We start from the raw sequence: 24,099 nt of genomic DNA, 5'->3' as shown, positions 1-24,099 counted from the left end.
ACCCGTAAATAGTGCTCTCACTTAACTCTCTGGTACTGCTGCACTGTCACACCCATAAATAGTGCTCTCAATTTTCTCTTTGGTATTGCTGCACTGTGACACCCATAAATAGTGCTCTCACTTTACTCTCTGGTACTGCTGCACTATGACACTCTTAATAGTGCTCTCAATTTACTCTCTGGTACTGCTGCACTGTCACACTGGTAAATAGTGCGCTCACTTTACTTTCTGGTACTGCTGCACTGTCACACTCATAAACAGTGCTCTCTCTTTACTCCTTGATATTGCTGCACTGTCACACTCATAAATAGTACTGTTACTTTACTTTCTGGTACTACTGCACTGTCAAGCTCATAAATAGTACTGTTACTTTACTTTCTGGTACTGCTGCAGTGCTGCACTGTTACACTCATAAATAGTACTGTTACTTTACTTTCTGATACTCCTGCACTGTCCCACCCATAAATAGTGCTCTCACTTTACTCTCTGGTACTGCTGCACTGTCACACTCGTAAATAGTGCTCTCACTTTACTCTCTGTTACTGCTGCACTGTCACACTTATAAATAGTGCTCTCAATTTACTCTCTGGTACTGCTGCACTGTCACACTGGTAAATAGTGCGCTCACTTTACTCTCTGGTACTGCTGCACTGTCACACTCATAAACAGTGCTCTCACTTTACTCCTTGATACTGTTGCACTCTCACACTCATAAATAGTACTGTTACTTTACTTTCTGGTACTACTGCACTGTCAAGCTTATAAATAGTACTGTTACTTTACTTTCTGGTACTGATGCACTGTTACAGTCATAAATACTTTCTGATACTCCTGCACTGTCACACCCATAAATAGTGCTCTCACTTTACTCTCTGGTACTGCTGCACTGTCAGACTCGTAAATAGTGCTCTCACTTTACTCTCTGGTACTGCTGCACTGTCACACTCGTAAATAGTGCTCTCAATTTACTCTCTGATACTGCTGCACTGTCACACTGGTAAATAGTGCTCTCACTTTACTCTCTGGTACTGATACACTGTCACACTGGTAAATAGTGCTATCACTTTACTCTCTGGTACTGCTGCACTGTAACACTTGTTAATAGTACTCTCACTTTACTCTCTGGTACTGCTGCACGGTCAGACCCGTAAATATTGCTCTCACTTTACTCTCTAGTACTGCTGCACTGTCACACCCATAAATAGTACTCTCACTTTACTCTCTAGTACTGCTGCACTGTCACACTAGTAAATAGTGCTCTCACTTTACTCTCTGGTACTGCTGCACTGTAACACCTGCTAATAGTGCTCTCACTTTACTCTCTGATACTGCTACACTGTCACACTTATGAATAGTGATCTCACTTTAGACTCTGGCAGACGTGCACAGCAGAATAATTTGTTTTGGTTAATTTCGGAACGATTTGGATTTTTTAGAACTTCATTTTGGATCCATTCAAATTCGAATATATTCAGATGCATTAGTTTCAGATTTGATTTGTAAATTCGCAAGTTCTGTATGTGGTATGTTGATTCAGATGATTCCAAGTTACACAAACTAAATTATTTTACTGTTCTATCTCACTAAATCTCACTAAATATAATTTTTATACTGGATTGTGATTATGTCCCACTGTGGATAATATTAAGGTTTTTAGTTTCCCTAAATCATCATTCTTTCTGCCAGTACTTAAAGGGACAGTTTACTCAAAAATTTTCTCCCCTTTAATTTGTTCCCAATGATCCACTTTACCTGCTGGAGTGTATTAAATTGTTTACAAGTAGCTCCTTTACCCTTATATTGGCATTTGAAATTGTTGATTTAGCATGTGGTATCCCCACCTATTCTGAAAGTTTGTGGCCGCGCGTACCAGCTATAGATAAGCTTTGTAAACACAGCCAGCAGAAGAAATTTCACTCCCAGTGTGATATAGCAGAGATAAGGTAATACAATGTTGATTTTCCATTGCTCTCTCAAAGTACTGGTGATTGTTTTAAGGACAGATATAAGATAAAGAAGCAGGTATATTTGCACAATGTGATACAGTAATGAGATCGGATTATACCTACAAGCTCAACCTATTTTATTAGGTTGTGGTTTCAAAACACAAAATCAGAGCTTTAATATACACAAATAAGCCTTAAAAAGCTAATTTTCATACATTTTTTACTCTGCAGTTGGTAAAAAAAGCAATTGTAAACACATTAAGGGAAAAATTATTTTACAGTAAACTGTCCCTTTAAGATGGCTGTGACAATTCTGAAGTGGGGGAGGGAAGAGAGCTGTTTGAGAGTGTCAGAGAGGGATCAGGGGGTGGGATGTGTCAGGTGGGAGGCTGATCTCTACACTAAAGCTAAAATTAACCTTACAGGCTACATAATTAACCCCTTCACTGCTGGGCATAATACAAGTGTGGTGAGCAGCGGCATTTAGCGGCCATATAATTACCAAAAAGCAATGCCAAAGCCATATATGTCATCTATTTCTGAACAAAGGGGATCTCAGAGAAACATTTACAACCATTTTTGCCATGATTGCACTAACTGTTTGTAAATAATTTCAGTAAGAAACCTAAAATTGTTAACAATTTTTATTTTTTGATCGCATTTGGCGGTGAAATGGTGGCATGAAATATACCAAAATGGGCCTAGATCAATACTTTGGGTTGTCTACTACACTATACTAAAGCTAAAATTCACCCTACAAGCTCCCTACAAGCTTCCTAATTAACCCCTTTACTGCTGGCCATAATAGAAGTGTGGTGCGCAGTGGCATTTAGGGGCCTTCTAATTACCAAAAAGCAATGCCAAAGCAATATATGTCTGCTATTTCTGAACAAAGGGGGTACCAGAGAAGCATTTACAACCATTTGTGCCCTAATTGCACAAGCTGTTTGTAAATAATTTCAGTGAGAAACCTAAAGTTTGTGAAAAAGTGAACAATTTTTTTTTTTGGATCGCATTTGATGGTGAAATGGTGGCGTGAAATATACCAAAATGGGCCTAGATCAATACTTTGAGTTGTCTACTAAAAAATATATATACATGTCAAGGTATATTTAGGGATTCCTGACAGATATCAGGGTTTCAATTTAACTATGTCTAATTTTGAAAAATATAATGGTTTGGAATAGCAAAGTGCTACTTGTACTTATTGCCATATAACTTGCAAAAAAAAGCAAAGATCGTGAAACTATTTAGCATGGGTGTTTTTTGGTGGTTGTAGATGTGTAACAGATTTTGGGGGTCAAAGTTAGAAAAAGTGTGTTTTTTCCATTTTTTCATCATATTTTACAAAAAAATATTAATAGTAAATTATAAGATATGATGAAAATAATGGTATCTTTAGATAGTCCATTTAATGGCGAGAAACACGGTATATAATATGTGTGGGTACAGTTAATCAGTAAGAGGAAAATTACAGCTAAACACAAACACAGCAGAAATGTAAAAATAGCCTTGATCCAAACAGTCCTTAAGGGGTTAAAATGGGTTTCTACAGGATAATGGTTAAGTAATTTTGTTTATATTTATACTGACAGAAGCAGGAAATGTATGTTTGACGCAACTGATAATGTAGAAGCAGTTGCACCCTGGCTGATAATGACAATGATGGCATGAGGGATAGGATCCAGAAACGTCGCTGGTCTATTTTTGTCTCAGTCTTTACTGAAATAAAAGGAATTTGCTGTCACCTTCCTGCTGTTCGTGATAATGACATCCCACATAGCTCTACTGGCAAACAGGCAAAAGCATGAAAAGCAAAATGTCCCTTTAAGGAGAGAGGCCATATCAAATATTTTTATCATAAGAACAAAAACAACAATGTCATCAGAATTTATTAATATATATTAACAGCTGTACTTTAATTTTCAGGTTACACTGGGAGAATTTACAGTGACACTGGAAGCAAAAGAAGGGAAGTCATCATCTTTGTACATTCTTGTGGTTATCCCTTTTTTAGTTGCAATAGTTGGTAAGTGTTTGTATTCCATGTTTTCATTTTCAGTAAAAAAGGTCAATCTTAGCAACTCAGATACAACATTTTCAGGGGAGACTAAACAGTAAAATAAAAATTATTCTGCATCAAAAATGCACTCTATGACATAGGATTTGCATTCTAAACCATACATATCATACATATCTCATACGTTAAAGACTCTAAAGTAAATTCTCAGTACAATGTGGCCAAGTCAATAAGTGCACGTGACAGATGTGTACTTATGAAATGTACTTCATCATGCAGTATTGTTTAACCATATAGGTTATGTATGGCTCATAAGAATTGTCAGTCTTCAATAATTTACACAAATAACAAGCATTTGGATTTAACTGTTTTAATAAGCTACACTGAATCTGGAATATATATTTGCACACAACCTGTTGTCTTCTATTATACTTAAAGGGACAGTAATCAGTAAAGTCACAATTAGACGTTCATGATTTAGAAAGAGCATACAATTTTAAACAACTTTACAATTTACTTCTATTATTTAATTTGCTTCCTTCTCTTGTTATCCTTTGCTGAAAGGTTTATCTAGGAAAGCTCAGGAGCAACAAAGAACCTAGGTTCTAGCTGCTGCTTGGTGGCTGCATATATATGCCTATTGTCATTGGCTCACCCATGTGTTCAGTTACAAACCAGTAGTGCATTGCTGCTCCTTCAACAAATGATTCCAAGAGAATGAAGCAAATTTGATAATAAAAGTAAACTGGAAAATTGTATGTTCTACCTAAATCATGAGAGAAATTGTTTGGGTTTCATGTCCCTTTTTATTTGCTCTCCTTTTCCTCCTTTTAGTTTTCATTTTAAAGACCATTAAAAAAAAACTATGCATTACAGAAACCACTGAGCTTCCTTGTCCAGAACTAATGAAACACAATGAGATAGTTTACTTGGTTCATTAGCTAGATTGGTGTTATGCAAATTCCATAAGCCCATTCTATCTTTCCCTAAAGGTCATTTTATTTAGAACTATCCTTACAAGGTCTTCATTGTAATCCATGGGAAGTGCTGTTCAAAAATATTGTACCCAGACTTTGGTGATTCCGTCTTTTCCTAAGGTGTTCCAACCCACTAGAAGCAGGGTTTGATTTAGTAAAAGCACTCATACTATATGGTAATGGATTGTAAGCAAGCCGGAAATCATCCAAGCTTGCATAAAATTCCTTTCAAAACCACCAGAATTTTCATGTGAAGTGCATTGCATGTTTTTTTGTAGGGTTTTCATATTCAAAACCATTTCAATCCATTTGCAAACCTCACAATGACCCATTTATCACAAGATGTCATGGCATAAAAACATATTTTATAGTTTGCACAGGGAAAATGTGGTACATACTGTACAGTATACTCCAAATGTTACACCTTGGCCAGCTTAAAACCCATTTTGCCCTGTTTTGAGTGCTATTTCTAGGCTATTTCAAATGTTGCTTTGTTTTTTGTTTTTATATAGACTTTCTTACCTGTTCAGTTCACATGTCATTAATATCAATGATTAAATGAAACAAAAGGAATTTAAAGGGACAGTAAAGTCAAAATTAAACTTTTATGATTCAGATAGAGCATGTAATTTTAAACAACTTTCCAGTTTACTTCTCTTATAAAATTACCTTTGTTCTCTTAGTATCTTTTATTGAAGAGTACAACTAGGTAGGCTTCTGTACTCTATTTTGTACTCTATGGCAGCAGTGTTTTGCAACATTGTATAACAAAACCACAAATAATGTTGCAAAACACTGCTGCCATGAAGTACTAAATACACGTGCACACTCCTGAAATTTGATACCAGAAGTAAAAAGGAACCAAAAATGGTCTGGCACCTAAGCTTTACATTTCTGCTTTTCAAATAAAGATAACAAGAGAACAAATAACATTTGATAATAAGAGTAAATTAGAAAGTTGCTTAAAATTGCATTCTCTATCTGAATCATTAAAGGAAAAATTTGGGTTTAGTATTCCTTTAAGAACCGTCTCCAAATTGTGTATCTTAGCTATATGTATTCTTACAGCAATGTTTACACTTATAAAAATTAACTTTGTTTTGTTGTTTTAATTAATAGTACTAATAGCCTGTTTAGTGACCAAATACAAATCTAATCAAATGAATGAACATCTGAAGAAACAAGTTGAATTGATGGAATGTGAAGTTAGACAGGAAATACGTGATGGTAAGTCTCATGTAACAACATTAAATGAACCATGAAATACAGTAGAATTGCATTATCAAAAAATGCAACAACACTCTGCATTTCAAATCAATAGTAGATGTCTATGAAAAATGTCAGTTACTTCCATTTTTCCTTTTTCTTAAAGCATGTGACAGCATCAACCAATCACAAAACACATATAAATATATACTGTGTGCTCTGTGTTGGTGCCTCAGAAAGTGTACATATATAAAGATTGAGCACATTTCGATAATGAAAGTAATGTAGGAAGTTGTTTTTTTTATTGCATGCTCTATCAAAATCATGAAAGTTTAAATATTACTGTGTTCCTTTCACAATGTCCATTCACAATTTATATGGTACTCTGATATCTGTGCATGAGACCACAGAAAACTATAATTTTAAATTCTGAAATATTGTAGCATAAGCTCTGATTGGAAACAGCAAATGAATTTGGGAGAAAAAATCATTCCACCAGGTTTCTCAAGGTGTGTAAATATAAGCTGCTCTTGATTTGTCAAACCTTTTAAATTATGCTAAATTAAAAAATGACTTTTTATTATTATTATTATTATTATTATTATTATTGCATCCTGAGCATGTGTTACACAGTGCCAAGTTGAGAGTATATGCTATGCATATATTTAAAAATGAAATGTTTCTTAAATGGTCCTCCCACCACTCAGCTTTAACAGATTGCTCATAGTGGAATTATTTTGGTAGCACCTAACACTCTTTTTAAAAATACACTGCTGTGCACAAGTTTTGGGCATGTGTGAAAAATGCTTTAAAGTAAGAATGTCTTTTTAAAAATAGAAATGTTAATTACTTATTTCCTATCAGTTAACAAAATGCAAATTGAATGAACAGAAGAAAAATCTAAATCAAATCAGTATTTGGTTTGATCAACCTTTGCCTTCAAAACAGCGTCAATTCTTCTAGGTAAATTTGCACAAAGTTTTTTAAGGAAATCAGCAGGTAGGTTGTCTCAAGCATATGGTAGAACCAACCACAATTATTATATGGATTTAGACAGCCTCAGTTGCTTTTGACTTTTCATGTAACCCCAAACAGACTTGATGATATTAAGATTAGAGCTCTGTGGGGGCCATAGCGTCACTTCCAAGATTTCTTGTTCTGCTTTACTAGATAGTTCTTAATGACTTTGGCTGTATGTTTGTTGTCGCTGTCATTCTGTAGAATACATTTGGGGCCAACCAGATGCCTTCATGATGGTATTGCATGATGGTTAAGTATCTGCCTGTACTTCTCAGCATTGAGGTGAACTTTAATTTTGACCAAATCCCCAACTCCATTTGCAGAAATGCAGCACCAATCTTGCAAGGAACATCCACCATGCTACCTTGTGTTACATCCAAATATTTCAAATTTAGACTCATCATTTCGGAGCACCTACTGGCATTTTCTGCACCCCAGTTCCTGTGTTTTTGTGCATAGTTGAGTTGATTGGCCTTGTTTCTATGTTGGAGGTTTGGCTTTTTGAGCCACCAGACTTCCATGAAGACCACTTCTGACCAGACTTCTCCAGACTGTTGATGGGTGTACCAGGGCTCCACTGGTTTCTGCCAATTCTGAGCTGGTGGTACTGCTGGACATCGGATTGTGAAGGAAAGTAAGCATGATGTTTCATCTGCTGCACTGTTTCCTTGGCCAACCACTGAGTCTATGGTCGCCAACTTTGTCTGTTTCTTTGTGATTCTTCAGAAGAGCTTGTACAGCACATCTGGAAACCCCTGTCTGCCTTGAAATGTTTGCCTGGAGAGACCTTGTTGATGTAGTATAACTACTTTTGTTGCTGTGCTCAGTCTTGCCATGGTGTATGCCTTTTGATAAAAAACAAAGGATGGTCATGCTAAATATTGATTTGATTTAGTTTTTTCTTCTGTTCACTTACTTTGCATTTTTGTTGATTGATAAACAAATAAACTATTAACATTTCTATTTTTTACAGCATTCTTACTTTTCAGCATTTTTTTTATTCTTGTCTAATACGTTTGCACAGTAGTTTAGATCGAAATACCATCTATAACTTACCTTAGCACTGCTGTTACTTTTATCAGATTTGCACAAAGGGAAAGGGTTATAGTGCTGCATTCTCAGCTTTTAAGGGTTTGCCGTGTAGGCCTGCACAAATTTTAAAAGCAGAAACTGCTTCTTTAGCATCCTCGCTACTTCAGAGTTGGCATGATAAATGACCCGACACTTGCTCTTTCGAGATAATTGACATGCCCTGCTCTCCCTCACATTTTACTTAATATAATCACTTCATCTTGCATACATTTAACTTTGTCTATTTTACTTATGCATTTATTGTGAAATGTGTTATCGGATTTACCACCATACAAAAGTTTAGTTATCATAAAGTGAGCAGTGTCGTATGTTTATGATAGGACTAACTGTGTGTGTTATTTAAAGGAATTAAAATACAAAAAAAAAAACAACGCATCTACAACTCAAAGGCACTTTTATTTACAATAAGAGTAATCCTACTCTTACTATGTACAAAACAAGATCTGCATGTAACTGTAGGGAACTTCTGTCTCTCAGAGTACCTTAGATTTACTTTTCTCTGCTCCTCCAAGACAGCTGCATTCACACAGCAACTCCCCACTCTGTTCCACAGTGATTATGTGTAACTCAATGCCTCTGCTATCTGAAGGCTTTTTCAAGAGTTTATGATAACAAGGGTGCACGTTTAATACACATTTATAGTTTGTGGTACACATTGTATTGTCTGTTATTTAAACGATAGTAAAGTCAAAATTAAACTTGCATGATTTAGATAGTATATGCAATTCTAAGATACTTTTAAATTCACTTCTATTTTCAAAATGACTTTGTACTCTTGCAGAGGCGGAACTAACATGGGTGCAGCAGGTGCAGTGGCACCAGGGCCCAAGCACTAGGGAGGGCCCATAGAAGACAATCTATATATAGGCCTGTGCAGGTGCGGGGGAGTCTTTTATTAGTGAAGGTAGCAAGTCCATCTATCTGCATATACTCAAAATCATAATATAAAGCAGCATGTATATTAATACTATTGCTTTCTACTGCATTACCTTTAGGGGGCCAAAAAAAAATTGCACCAGGGCCCTCTGTTGAGTAGGTCCACTACTGCTGGTATCTGTAAATAGGTACATATCATACACTAGAGCTACCTGTTGACTGGTGGCTACATACATTTGTGCTTTGTCATTAACTCACTGGATGTGTTCAGCTAGCTCCCAGTAGTGCATTGCTGCTCTGGAGTTGACTTTAACTATGTATTTAATCAATTTGCATGGGTTAAGCACATAATATTATGCAAGCAATCATGAAAAAAATAAAATGCTGTAATATATTAGAGCAATTTATTTTTGCACTTTTAGATCCTTTTAACTTACCTTCAGTATTTATTTTGTTCAGTACTGCATATACTAAAATATTCTCATGAGTACTAATAGGCATAGCCCTATATCAATAATACCTTTAGGGCCATATTATCAGTGGCGCCCTAACAGTTACGCACAAACGATATTGGGTTTATCGCGGCTGTTTGCGCACGTCAGATGTAGCACTCATATTACAAGTTGAAAGTAAATGGGAACACGTGAGCACAATCACAATTTACGCTTAAATGATTAGCGAGTCCTCAGAGGTCTGGTTAACTGTTTTGCAAAACAAAAAAGTGTCACAAAACACATCAAAAATACATTACAAAGTACAGTTACACTCATAATAACGCTAATAAAAATTATTAAAAAATAAAATTGCACATAAAATTTAAAAGGGCTCAAAGATATGACGTCTCAGCTGTTAGAAAAAAGGACTGCAAAGGATTTTAACATAGAGATTCATACATATACATGTCTATATATTTATATGTATGTATGTATATATATTTATATATATATATATATATGTGTTTATTTGTGTGGACAGATATGTAGTTATATGTGTATTTATGTATTTACAGATATACTGTATATTTGCATATAAACACATATTACATATATATATATATATATATATATATAAACATATATCTACGTGCATTGGAGCCCAATGCAGTTAAGAAGAAGAAAACATGTAAAAACATATTTATGCAATATTCATATTTAAAAAACTGTTGTACTGTGTATTTACTGTAAATATTTCACATTCCAATGTTCTGCACTTAGCAAAATATGTCCTATGTATTTTTAAATAGATATTCCTATATATATATATATATATATATATATATATATATATATATATATATATATATATATATATATATATATATATATATATATACACACAGTATATGTCTATACTTATATATAATAATCTATATATAGGTATATATATGTATTTATGAATAAATAGAACATATTCTAATATGTGAACATTGGAATGTGAAATATTCATATTTTAATGTCAGGTTAGTGCACTTGACAATATGTGGTCAGATCTGCGTGCGAGCAGGGTATTTATTTTCCATAATACGTTAACGCGATAGCATTATTCTTAGTTCCGTTTTATGTGCGCAGCAGGTTAGCACGCAAGCGAAAATGTTTTACTTTCAACTTGTAATACGAGCACAACCCGATTTGTGCAAAAAGCTTACTTCTAGCTGAGTTAGCGCTCGAGTAGAAATGTTAAATAACGCTCCACTTGAACTTGAGTTTTTGTTAAGTAAAAACAATATATGCGATAGGACACTATTCAATCAAAGGCACATAGATAGATAATTCCTTTATTACCCTTTCCCCAGTTTTGCATAACCAACTCAGTTATATTAATACACTTTTTTCCTCTGTAAATATACCTTGAATCCAAGTCTCTGCAGACTTCCCTCTTATTTTAGTTCTTTTGACAGATATGGATTTTAGCCAATCAGTGCGGACTCCTAGGTAACTCCATGTGCGTGAGCACATTGTTATCTATATGGCACACACAAACTTATTCCCTCTAGCTGTGAAAAACTGTCAAAATGCCCTAAGATAAGAGGCGGCCTTCAAGTGCTTAGAAATTAGCATATGAACCTACCTAGGTTTAGCTTTTAACAAAGTATACCAAGAGAACAAAGCACATTTGATGAGAAAAGTAAATTGGAAAGTTGTTTAAAATTGTATACTATCTGAATCATGTAAGTTTATGTTTGAATAGACTGTCCCTTTAAGTCAGTACATTATCGCTTTACTTTCTAAAGGTGTATTCTTTACTTGTTTAGATAAGTCTGCAGTTGCTTTATTCGGTACAATGTAGCTTTGAAAGCCATCTTTGACCAACCTGAATGTCTTTTTATAAACACTCATATATTGTTTTGTATTTATATTATCTTAATAAAAATAAAGAGATACAAATAAATATATGCAGAGGGGGATATCAGCTATCTCCGTCCAACATTAAAGGATTACTTTCTGTTATAATTTTTAAGCTAAACAACTAACATATTAAAGTTAATAAACATTAATTAAAACCTACTGACCTATATTTTCTCCAAAACGAAGTTTCATAACGTTCTAAAAGTTATATCTTTTATTCGCCGATGATGTCACGTTATCCTGCCCACTATTTTCAGCACTGTGTGTTCAAAATACTTAAACCAATAACTTTGTGTTTAAAGCGCCATTTTGAAACCTAGGTATTGTAAACGGATTGGTACAGAGCAAAGGATACCCACGGAGTGGGTTTGGAAAACAATTAAATTTGCAGACAAGATTTCTAATATACGGTAGAGATATGTTAATGAAATGCTATTGATAAAAAGCGTATTTGGGGTAGTTAGTTAGTAACAGGCATAGAAAATATTTACTTACAGTGGCCCTTTAAATAAATACTGAACTTTTAATGTTCTGGGAACTGGGTCCCTAAATTTCATTTTAGTGACAGGATGAGGAATCTATAATATCAGTAAAACAAAGAACGTGAAAAAAGCATGAGATATGAATAAATATTGCTGAATACATGTGATCCAAATCCTGTAATATTTATGATATATTCATCTTACTTACTTTTTTGTTTTGTTTCTTAAACAAATGTTATCAATAATTATTAAAATGGTACAACTGTATTATGAATTATATTTAATTTTCATACTATATTCTGAACAGGTATCAAAAAAATAAATAAATAAATATATATATATATATACTTTTATATATATATATATATATATACAGTATATATACTGTGTATATATATATATATATATATATATATATATATATATAATATAGCCTTTACCTTTCCACCTCTACAGAATATATTTTTTTTAATTTTTGTTTCTTTATTGTAATGTTTTAACCTCTTCCATGAGTTACACCTTTTTTGTTTCTATTTTTTTGTTTTCGATAATTTAAAAATGGAATATAGGGGCAAGATTATATATGCAGCGTCACCCGCAAAAGCCGGCGACTCCGGTTTTTACGCTGTTTTGGTATCACATATACAGCGCCGCATATAAATACGGCGCATATATTTCACCCGTCGCCAACAATTTTTATTCCCATAAGCTAACATAGAACCGTGTCGCAAATCGGTATCACATATTCAGTGCAAGGACTTAGGCATTTTCTCCTTGCCAGACATAGGAAGGCGCAGCAAGACTTGCACTGAGTATGTGAGCACCGTAACCCCCTGAAAATAGTAACTAACACCTAATGCATGCACAATATCTATCTCCCTCCTGAAAATAACGAAACCTAACGCATGCGCAATATCTATCTACCTGTCAACCGCAATCCCCCACCGCAAAAATGAATAAACTATAGTAAACCCTAATCCATCAACCCATACATCTAATTAACCTATTAACCACTAATCCGCCAACCTAACACATCTCTATATACCTAATAAACAGGTAGATTACGAGTTTTGCGCTACGGCTTTTAACGCTGAAAAAAATGGCAATTTTAGCGTAATGGCAGTAACGCAGCTATTGCGAGTCGAGTCAGTATAGCTATACCGCAAGCATTTTAGCCTGTACTGCAACGTCCATTCCGCACTCAAAAAAATGATGTTTTTGCATGGGATTTTCATAGTGCCAGTATTACAGGTTGTGTGGTGAGGCTAAAATGCTTGCGTTACAGCTTATACCAACACGATCCATACCGCCATCTGAGAGCAGTAGTTATGAGTTTTGCGGAAAAGTGATAATAGATTGCGCAAAAAAAATGCTGAAGGTGGAAATGAAAAAATGTATATAATATATAAAAAAACTTTTAATAAAGATTAATTTAGATCCGTGTAATTTGAAGTATGTCATCTCCAAGTATGAGTTATATATAGCTCTGCATTTAAACTATTAGTAAAGATTCATAGTCTTCCCTATCTCTTTTCAATTTTTATACCTTATTTTTTATTAATCTTTTAATTCTAATTTAATTAATTTATCTTTTTTCTTTAAATTTTGCTCCTTCTTTATATGGATGTAATTTAGCCTCTAAGTTATCTATTTTCTCAGTAATTTCTATTAATGATTGTTGTCTATATTCTTTTATAAGAGTCATCAATTTTATAGATGCCTCTTTTAAAATGTCTCTCCATTTACTTTTAAATGTTTCATCCTCAATTTTAAAGGCACATTCTGTTTTAAGCCTTAGGCCTCGAGGAACACGTTTCTCTTTGATATAAATTTCAAAAAACGCACATTTTAGTTTGAATCTCATCTCTAGTTTCAAATATTTATCTAGTTCTATAAGCATATCCGTTATAGTATGTACATTAATATCCATATTACCATTACGTACTCTTTCTTGAATATTTTCTAAAATGTCTCTATAGAAATCTTCTCTCATATTGAAGATACTACAATTCTCAGTATTACTCATTCTGCCTCTAGAAATCAAACAATGGGAAATAGCAGATATTCAAAAGATAAAATTTGACCAGCGCAGAAGACCACACAAACAATCAAAAAAAGAGGAATTCCCAAAAAATCCCTCAAAATAATAAAATGGAAACATGATAATAGATTGCGCCAAAAAATTGCTGAAGGTGGAAATAAAAAAATTAAAAAATGTATATAATATATAAAAAACTTTTAATGAGGATTCATTTAGATCAGTGTAATTTGAAGTGTAAAAGTGAGAAAATTAGTGAAAATATTTGTTGGAATAAATATATTTGTGAATGAGGTAAGTGTATAGTTTGAACTCTAGCAATCCACTAAAAAACTATTGATGTAATGTTGAAAACTCTAGCAATGTGCTCAAGAAATGATGTGAATAACTGGTGATATAATAAACTAGTGAAGTAAATTTCAGTAATCAGTACATGTGTCCTCTCGTAAAGATAAAGATATTTATTCTACAAAACAACTAAAAAATACATATGCGGCTGCACAGCAAGTAAAAAAATGATACACTTAAAAAGTGCTAATAAGTTGATACAATTAATACATGAATATAATTAATACAATTAATACATAAATACAATTAAGAATAGCATATTATAAAAACATTAAACTCAACAGATATCATATGAAAAGTGCAGTATAAAAAACTGATCAATGGTGGAAAGTACGTTCCGGTATAAATGGGAGCCGAATCCGGAGTCTTTAGATTCTGATGAAATCACTCAGAATAACCGCCACCAGGTTCTGTTAATGGGAAAGAGGAACTCCTTAATGCAGTGTCTACAGCAATGAATCTTAAGAGTATATCCGTACTCACATTTAGGTTTGCTTTATCCGGCGTAGATCCACAGTGTGAACGAAGGCTGAGGTGTAAATTTTCTTCTATAACACACAGGGAAAAATTACAAATATATTCTGGCAATTGGATCAAAATACGTTGGCTGGGAGACACTACTTGCGGTCTGAACATAAATGTAAACAGACCCAAATGTAGGCCACACCAAACACAACTAACTGCCTGTAGCAAAGGTGCTGATTACAGCAGGTGTGTGCTTCCAAACTAAAGCTGAATGTACACTGAGCAACACATTTTAAATTTCTTATTCAAGCTCAGGATTGATTGCAGTTACATGCCTTATAAGCAATGCTTTTTAAAGGTGTACCAATTATTTAAAGGGACATACTAGTCATTCTATATATATATATATATATATATATATATAGATCTAGTGGTACCAGCACTCTATATTTAGTTGCAGCGTCGGGGTGCTCCCAAAGCATTAGGTATATATTAAGGGTTCAAGTGAACAGAGGGACTCGCCGGTATAGTGAAAAAAGTGCTTTTTATTCTTATCACATCAGAATAAACGTTTTCAGGCGATGATGCCCGTCATCAGACTCCTGTGAATACAAAACAGTGTAAGTTTGCTATTACCTGGCCAGGGCCTAAATAGCCCACGAGCTGCCGAGGACGCCTCCGGCCCCTCCGCTGCCGCACCGGAAACCCGGAATTGACGCATAAGCATCTGACGTCATACGTTGGAAGCCGTAGCGCCCGGACCGCTCCTGGCAGGCAATAAGAAAATTATTACAAAAGTGCATATAACATTGGTTGCTCATATTGACATAGTGTGTATTTATAAGTAAGTGACTTAATCTATTGGGATAATTATGTGATTAAGAAATGTGAAAATACTCAATAGTGTAAATTGCTGTAAGGAATAATGTAAAAATTAAAGATTAAAAGTAGTCTATAGGGGAGCTTATAAGTGACAGGTATTCTCCTCATATTCAGCCAATATTTCTAATATGTAGGGCTAAGAAATTATATAGATAGGTAATGCTCTATATAAGGAGTAAGTATATGAATGCCCCATATATATTGACTAGTTACTAGATGTAGGTGTCACCATGGTACTAGTGGTTATTTCTTCACAGTGATGGAGAACAATATCATGATGGTAATTGTACTGTCTTGACAGTAAAAGTTACAGATAGCTACGCCAGTCTAGATGGGTATTTAGACCCCCTGGAGTCATGGTACCCAGTTCAAAGGTCCATTTCGCTTCCAATTGTAGTAGTCTTCTGCCCCTATCACCCCCTCTGGGAGAGGGGGGTACATGGTCAATAAGGGTATATTTTAAGTCCTTGACTGTATGACCTGTTTGCGCAAAATGTCGAGCAACTGGTTGCTCAGATGTCCCCTTTTCTATAGCCATCCGTATTGATGACCTGTGATTGGCCATTCTGGTACGCAGGTCATCTTCTGTTTTCCCCACATAAAATATACCACATACACAATGTAGGAGATAAACTACATGTGTAGTGGTACATGTCATCCGATGTTTATGGTGATATTTTTTCTTTTTGTAGGGGTGAGTGAAATAGGTTCCTGTAATCAGTGCACTGCAGGTGGTACATCCCAGACACCTAAAACAACCTGTTTTTTGTATTTTTATTCAACCAGATTCTTTTTTCATAATTATGTATCGGGTCAGTATGTACAAGGTAGTCCTTGAGAGATTTGGCTCTTTTGTAACCAATCCTAGGTGGTGCTAGGTTTTTAAATGGAAGAGTATTATCCGTGCTCAAGATGTCCCAATTCTTATGCAAGCTGGTTGTCAAATTGTGTTTGTCTTGTGTGTAGGTTGTTATGAAGGTCATTCTAGGGTTCATCTTTTCTTTTGTGGTATTTGCATCTTGTGTTCTGAGTTCTTGTTCTGTTTTCCTGAGGTGACTCTCTGGATATCCTCGTTGAATGAAGCGCTCCTTCATTTCCCCTAGTTGTACATCCACGTTATTTTGTTGCGTGTTGTTTCTAATGACTCTCATGAGTTGAGATTTGGGTAGAGCCTTTTTTAAGGCTGGGGGATGGCAGCTGGTGTAATACAGTAAGGAATTCCTATCGGTATCCTTTTTATACAGCGTGGACTGTATGTGGTTGTCCTCCTTATACAGATGTAGGTCCAAGAAATCAATGGTTTTGTTGCTGTAATTCATTTTAAACTTGATATCTGTAGATACTTGATCCAACTGTTTAAACCATGTAAGTAATTCTTCTTCTGTACCACGCCAAACTAGAATAAGATCGTCTATGTACCGCTTAAATAGCTGTATTCTAGGATCTAGAAAAAGGTCTTTATCTTCAGTTTCAAATATCTCCATAAACAAATTGGCATAGGATGGGGCCACATTGGACCCCATCGCTGTGCCGGTTAGTTGTAAATATAATTGATTTTCGAATTTAAAATAATTTGTTGTCAATTTGACAACCAGCTTGCATAAGAATTGGGACATCTTGAGCACGGATAATACTCTTCCATTTAAAAACCTAGCACCACCTAGGATTGGTTACAAAAGAGCCAAATCTCTCAAGGACTACCTTGTACATACTGACCCGATACATAATTATGAAAAAAGAACCTGGTTGAATAAAAATAAAAAAACAGGTTGTTTTAGGTGTCTGGGATGTACCACCTGCAGTGCACTGATTACAGGAACCTATTTCACGCACCCCTACAAAAAGAAAAAATATCACCATAAACATCGGATGACATGTACCACTACACATGTAGTTTATCTCCTACATTGTGTATGTGGTATATTTTATGTGGGGAAAACAGAAGATGACCTGCATACCAGAATGGCCAATCACAGGTCATCAATACGGATGGCTATAGAAAAGGGGACATCTGAGCAACCAGTTGCTCGACATTTTGCGCAAACAGGTCATACAGTCAAGGACTTAAAATATACCCTTATTGACCATGTACCCCCCTCTCCCAGAGGGGGTGATAGGGGCAGAAGACTACTACAATTGGAAGCGAAATGGACCTTTGAACTGGGTACCATGACTCCAGGGGGTCTAAATACCCATCTAGACTGGCGTAGCTATCTGTAACTTTTACTATCAAGACAGTACAATTACCATCATGATATTGTTCTCCATCACTGTGAAGTAATAACCACTAGTACCATGGTGACACCTACATCTAGTAACTAGTCAATATATATGGGGCATTCATATACTTACTCCTTATATAGAGCATTACCTATCTATATAATTTCTTAGCCCTACATATTAGAAATATTGGCTGAATATGAGAATACCTGTCACTTATAAGCTCCCCTATAGACTACTTTTAATCTTTAATTTTTACATTATTCCTTACAGCAATTTACACTATTGAGTATTTTCACATTTCTTAATCACATAATAATACCAATAGATTAAGTCACTTACTTATAAATACACACTATGTCAATATGAGTAACCAATGTTATATGCACTTTTGTAATAATTTTCTTATTGCCTGCCAGGAGCGGTCCGGGCGCTACGGCTTCCAACGTATGACGTCAGACGCTTATGCGTCACTTCCGGGTTTCCGGTGCGGCAGCGGAGGGGCCGGAGGCGTCCTGGACAGCTCGTGGGCTATTTAGGCCCTGGCCAGGTAATAGCAAACTTACACTGTTTTGTATTCACAGGAGTCTGATGACGGGCATCATCGCCCGAAAACGTTTATTCTGATGTGATAAGAATAAAAAGCACTTTTTTCACTATACCGGCGAGTGCCTCTGTTCACTGGAACCCTTAATATATATATATATATATATATATATATATAGTTTAACCAATTCTATATAATAATATATTATTTTCAACCTTCATACAGATATTACTGACAGATTTTGAAATTATCCAAAATTAATATTTGAAAAGTTAGTAATTCTACCTGACTAGATTACAATACAGAGTTAGGTGATTTCTGAACTTTAAAACAGCTATAAAATATTTATATTATAGATTTCATTAATGGTCCTATCTTTTACCATCTTATACAAGGGGACACACATAGAGATACTTACAAATAATTAGTTGTGTTGTGAAAAACATTTTTTATGTAAAAAATCCCTTTATAGAAATTCTCTATATAAAAAGCTTTTCTACAAAAAATATAAAAATTAAAAATGTATATAAAATCTGAATTTATTTCTACATATTCCCACATGAAAGTATTTGATCTCAACAGAATAAAATAATACTGATAAAATGTATGAAATAATTCTGTAGAAACATCACAACAACCTATCCAAAAAATAAATTAATATTTATATATTTTTGGATATTTAAATATTTAAACAAGATAAATTATTTATTTAATTAATTTTACCAAAAAATCTTAATACCAAATTAATTCTGATTAATTTAATTTAATCTTATTCGATTTTGGTCTAATAATTTTATTGAAATTATATAATATTATAATGGTATTTTTGGCCCTCGACTATAGTTTTTTTTTATACAGATAATGATGTTAGATAAGTAAGAATCTAAGAAGCAGCCTAAATCAATATCTAGGTTTAAACCTTTCGGTGACAGTGTGTTTAATTGGAAAATCCATTTGGCCTCTCTTTTTAATAATTCTCTTCTAACATTAGTACCCCTCCAATTAGGCTTAATCCTATCTATTACTACGTAGTTGAAATATTTCAAATTACCTCCATTACATATTTTGAAATGCTTTGGTATCGGTAGCTCCAAATTTCTCTCCAAATTCATATTTTCTATTGAATTGAGATGTTCTTGAATGCTGTGTTTAACAGGCCTCTCTGATCCCCCAAGTATTGTTTTCCACACAACCATTCTATTAAATAAACTATATTGGAATCAGAGCATCTATAAATATTGTTTATTTTAAATTCTTTTCCTGTTACAGTGGAATGGAATGTTTTCTTTTTGGAAGCAAATTTGCAAGACTTGCACTTTAGACAGGGATAAAACCCTAACACTTCTTTACCCCATAGTGTTTTTACTTTATTAAACATGCCTTTCTTAATACTTGTGTCTTTTGGTGCCAGTATGATTTTTAAAATTCTACTCTTTTTATATACGATTTGTGGATAATTGGGGAGAAGTGGTCCAAGTACTTCATCAGATTTTAAAATGTGCCAATATTTTCTGAAAATGTCTCTATAGAAATCTTCTCTCATATTGAAGATACTACAATTTTCAGTATTACTCATTCTGCCTCTAGAAATCAAATAATGGGAAATAGCAGATATTCAAAAGATAAAATTTGACCAATGCAGAAGACCACACAAACAATAAAAAAAGAGGAACTCCCAAAAAATCCCTCAAAATAATAATAGTGGAAAAGTGATAATAGATTGCGCAAAAAAAAATGCTGAAAGTGGAAATGAAAAAATGTATATAATATATAAAAAAACTTTTAATGAGGATTCATTTAGATCAGTGTAGTTTGAAGTGTAAAAGTGAGAAAAAAAATGTTGGAATAAATATATTTGTGAATGAGGTAAGTGTATAGTTTGAACTCTAGTAATTTGATTTGAACTCTAGCAATCCCCTAAAAAACTATAGATGTGATGTTGAAAACTCTAGCAGTGTGCTCAAGAAATGATGTGAATAACTGGTGATATAATAAACTAGTGAAGTAAATTTCAGTAATCAGTACATGTGTCCTCTCGTAAAGATAAAGATATTTATTCTACAAAATAACTAAAAAATACATATGCGGCCGCACAGCAAGTAAAAAATTATACACTTAAAAAGTGCTAATAAGTTGATACAATTAATACATGAATACAATTAATACAATTAATACATGAATAAAATTAAAAACAGCATATTATAAAAACATTAAACTCAATAGATATCGTATGAAAATAGCAGTATACAAAACTGATCAATGGTGAAAAGTATGTTCCGGTATAAATGGGAGCCGAATCCGGAGACTTTAGATTCTGATGAAATCACTCAGAATAACCGCCACCAGGTTCTGTTAAGGAGAAAGAGGAACTCCTTAATGCAGTGTCTACAGCATTGAATCTTAAGAGTATATCTGTACTCACATTTAGGTTTGCTTTACCCGGCGTAGATCCACAGTGTGAATGAAGACTGAGGTGTAAATTTTCATCTATAACACACAGGGAAAAATTACAAATATATTCTGGCAATTGGATCAAATACGTTGGCTGGGAGACACTACTTGTGGTCTGAACATAAATATCAACAGACCCAAATGTAGACCACACCAAACACAACTAACTGCCTGTAGCAAAGGTGCTGATTACAGCAGGTGTGTGCTTCCAAACTGAAGCTGAATGTACACTGAACAATGAATTTTAAATTTCTTTTTCAAGCTCAGGATTGATTGCAGTTACATGCCTTATAAGCAATGTTTGTTAAAGGTGTACCAATTATTTATAGGGGCATACTAGTCATTCCATATATATATATATATATATATATTTAAACCAATTTGATATAATAATATATTATTTTCAACCTACATACAGATATTACTGACAAATTTTGAAATTATCCAAAATTAATATTTGGAAAGTTAGTAATTCTACCTGACTAGGTTACAATACAGAGTTAGGTGATTTCCGAACTTTTAAAACAGCTATAAAATATTTATATTATAGATTTCATTAATGGTCCTATCTTTTACCATCTTATACAAGGGGACACACATAGAGATACTTACAAATAATTAGTTGTGTTGTGAAAAAACATTTTTTACGTAAAAAATCCCTAGAAATTCTCTATATAAAAAACTTTTCTACATAAACATAAAAATTAAAAATTTATATAAAAATCTGAATTTATTTCTTTGTATTCCCACATGAAAGTATTTGATCTCAACAGAATTAAATAATACTGATAAAATGTATGAAATAATTCTTTATGAAATAATTCTGTAGAAACATCACATCAACCTATCCAAAAATTAAATTGATATTTACATAGTTTTGGATATTTAAATATTTAAACAAGATATAGAGATAAATTATTTATTAAAGTAATTTTATCAAAAAATCTTAATACAGAATTAATTCTTATTAAATTAATCTTATTCATTTTGGTCTAATAATTTAATTGAAATTATATAATTTTATAATGGTATTTTTGGCCCTCGACAATAGGTTGTTTTTAGATACAGATAATGATGTTAGATAATTAAGAATCTAAGAAGCAGCCTAAATCAAAATCTAGGTTTAAACCTTTCGGTGACAGTGTGTTTAATTGGAAAATCCATTTGGCCTCTCTTTTTAATAATTATCTTCTAACATTAGTACCCCTCCAATTAGGCTTAATCCTATCTATTACTACGTAGTTGAAATATTTCAAATTACCTCCATTGCATATTTTGAAATGTTTTGTTATCAGTAGATCCAAATTTCTCTACAAATTCATATTTTCTATTGAATTGAGATGTTCTTGAATTCTGTGCTTTACAGGCCTCTCTGATTCCCCAATGTATTGTTTTCCACACAAACATTCTATTAAATAAACTATATTGGAATCAGAGCATCTATAAATATAGTTTATTTTAAATTCTTTTCCTGTTACAGTGGAATGGAATGTTTTCTTTTTGGAAGCAAATTTGCAAGACTTGCACTTTATACAGAGATAAAACCCTAAAACTTCTTTACCCCATAGTGTTTTTACTTTATTAAACATGCCTTTCTTAATACTTGTGTCTGTTGGTGCTAGTATGGTTTTTAAATTTCTACTCTTTTTATATACGATTTGTGGATAATTGGGGAGAAGTGGACCAAGTACTTCATCAGATTTTAAAATGTGCAAATGTTTTCTTTTCTAACTCGTGTTTATTTTAATTGTTTTGGGTAATGTAGGGGACAAATAACTAATTTCTTTTGTTAATAGATGATTTATCCTTTTGAGGTTTGAGTAGTCTATTTCTATCTAACTCTAATGCTTCTTTTTCTGCTTTCTCAATTAAATCTACATTATAGTCTCTATCAATAAATTTACCTTCCAATATTTTTGCCTGTATAATATACTCATTAGTTTTGTTACAATTTTTTATAATTCGCATGAATTGATTTTTTAGTATATTTTGTTTCCATTTTTCTAAATGGCAACTTGTTGCGTGTATGTAACTATTGGCACCTATCTGTTTAAAAAAGTTTTTTTTTTACAAATTCTGCCTTCTTTTATGAATATCTATAAATCTAAAAAATGGGCTAACTCACTACTGGCTTCGTAGATGAACTTTACATTTTTTGTATTATTATTCATTCTTGAAAAGAACCATGTTAAAGCTTCACTAGAGCCTTTCCAGACAATCAATATATTGTCTATATATCTCTTATAGAGGACCAGATTTGCCCCAAGATCCACTGAGTCTAGGAAAATAAGTTCTTATAGACCCATAAATAAATTTGCATAACTTGGGGCAAATCTGGTCCCCATAGCCATTCCACATTCTTGGAGGTAAAACTTTCCTTCAAAATTAAAATAATTGTTTGTAAGTATATATCGAATACCTTCTAATATGAATTTCTTTTGTTCATCCTTTAGAGTCTTATCTTTAATTATATAGAAATTGATAGCCTCAATACCGTCTTCATGTCTAATGCTGGTATAGAGTGAGGATACATCACAGGTCGCTATTAGGTAGTCTTCTTGCCAACTCAAAGAATTTAGAATACATAATACATAAGTAGAGTCTTCAAGGTATGATGGGAGACTTTTGACATATCCTTGTAGGAAATGGCAATTTCAGCGTAATGGCAGTAACGCAGCTAATGCGAGTCGTGTCGGTATAGCTATACCACAAGCATTTTAGCCTGTAATGCAACGTCCATTCCGCACTAAAAAAAAAATACGTTTTTGGGTGGGATTTTCATAGTGCCGGTATTACAGGTTGTGCAGTGAGGCTAAAATGCTTGCGCTACAGCTTATACCGACACAATCCATACCACCATCTGAGAGCTGTAGTTATGAGTTTTGTGCCACAAAAATGTTTCATAAAACTCATAACTAAACTGTTACAAGTACACTAACACCCATAAACTACCTATTAACCCCTAAACCGCCATCATCCCACAACGCAATATACCTTAATAAACTATTAACCCTAATCTGCCATTCACCCATATCGCAAAGTACCTATTAAAACTATTAACCCCTAAACCACCATCCCCCGCCAATGCAAAAAACGTAACCGATTAACCCCTAATCTGCCATTAACCCATATCACAACAAACCTAATGCATCTATTAACCCTAATCCTCCAAATCCCCACAGCA

General features: G+C 33.7%; 1 protein-coding gene across 1 annotated transcript in view; it reads left to right on the top strand.

The window, feature by feature from the left end:
• PLXNC1 (plexin C1) overlaps window positions 1-24,099 on the top strand; it is a 483,607-nt gene that overhangs the window by 222,365 nt on the left and 237,143 nt on the right. Inside the window, exons 15-16 of the mRNA XM_053716896.1 lie at window positions 3,876-3,975; window positions 6,063-6,170. Of these exons, the coding sequence (XP_053572871.1) occupies window positions 3,876-3,975; window positions 6,063-6,170 (208 nt within the window). The remainder of the gene's footprint in view (window positions 1-3,875; window positions 3,976-6,062; window positions 6,171-24,099) is intronic.

This window comes from Bombina bombina, chromosome 6 (assembly GCF_027579735.1).
Source record: "Bombina bombina isolate aBomBom1 chromosome 6, aBomBom1.pri, whole genome shotgun sequence".
In the NCBI taxonomy this organism is placed as follows: Eukaryota; Metazoa; Chordata; class Amphibia; order Anura; family Bombinatoridae; genus Bombina; species Bombina bombina.
Note: the sequence above shows the minus strand (reverse complement) of the source record. Positions and strands in the feature narration are given on the sequence as shown.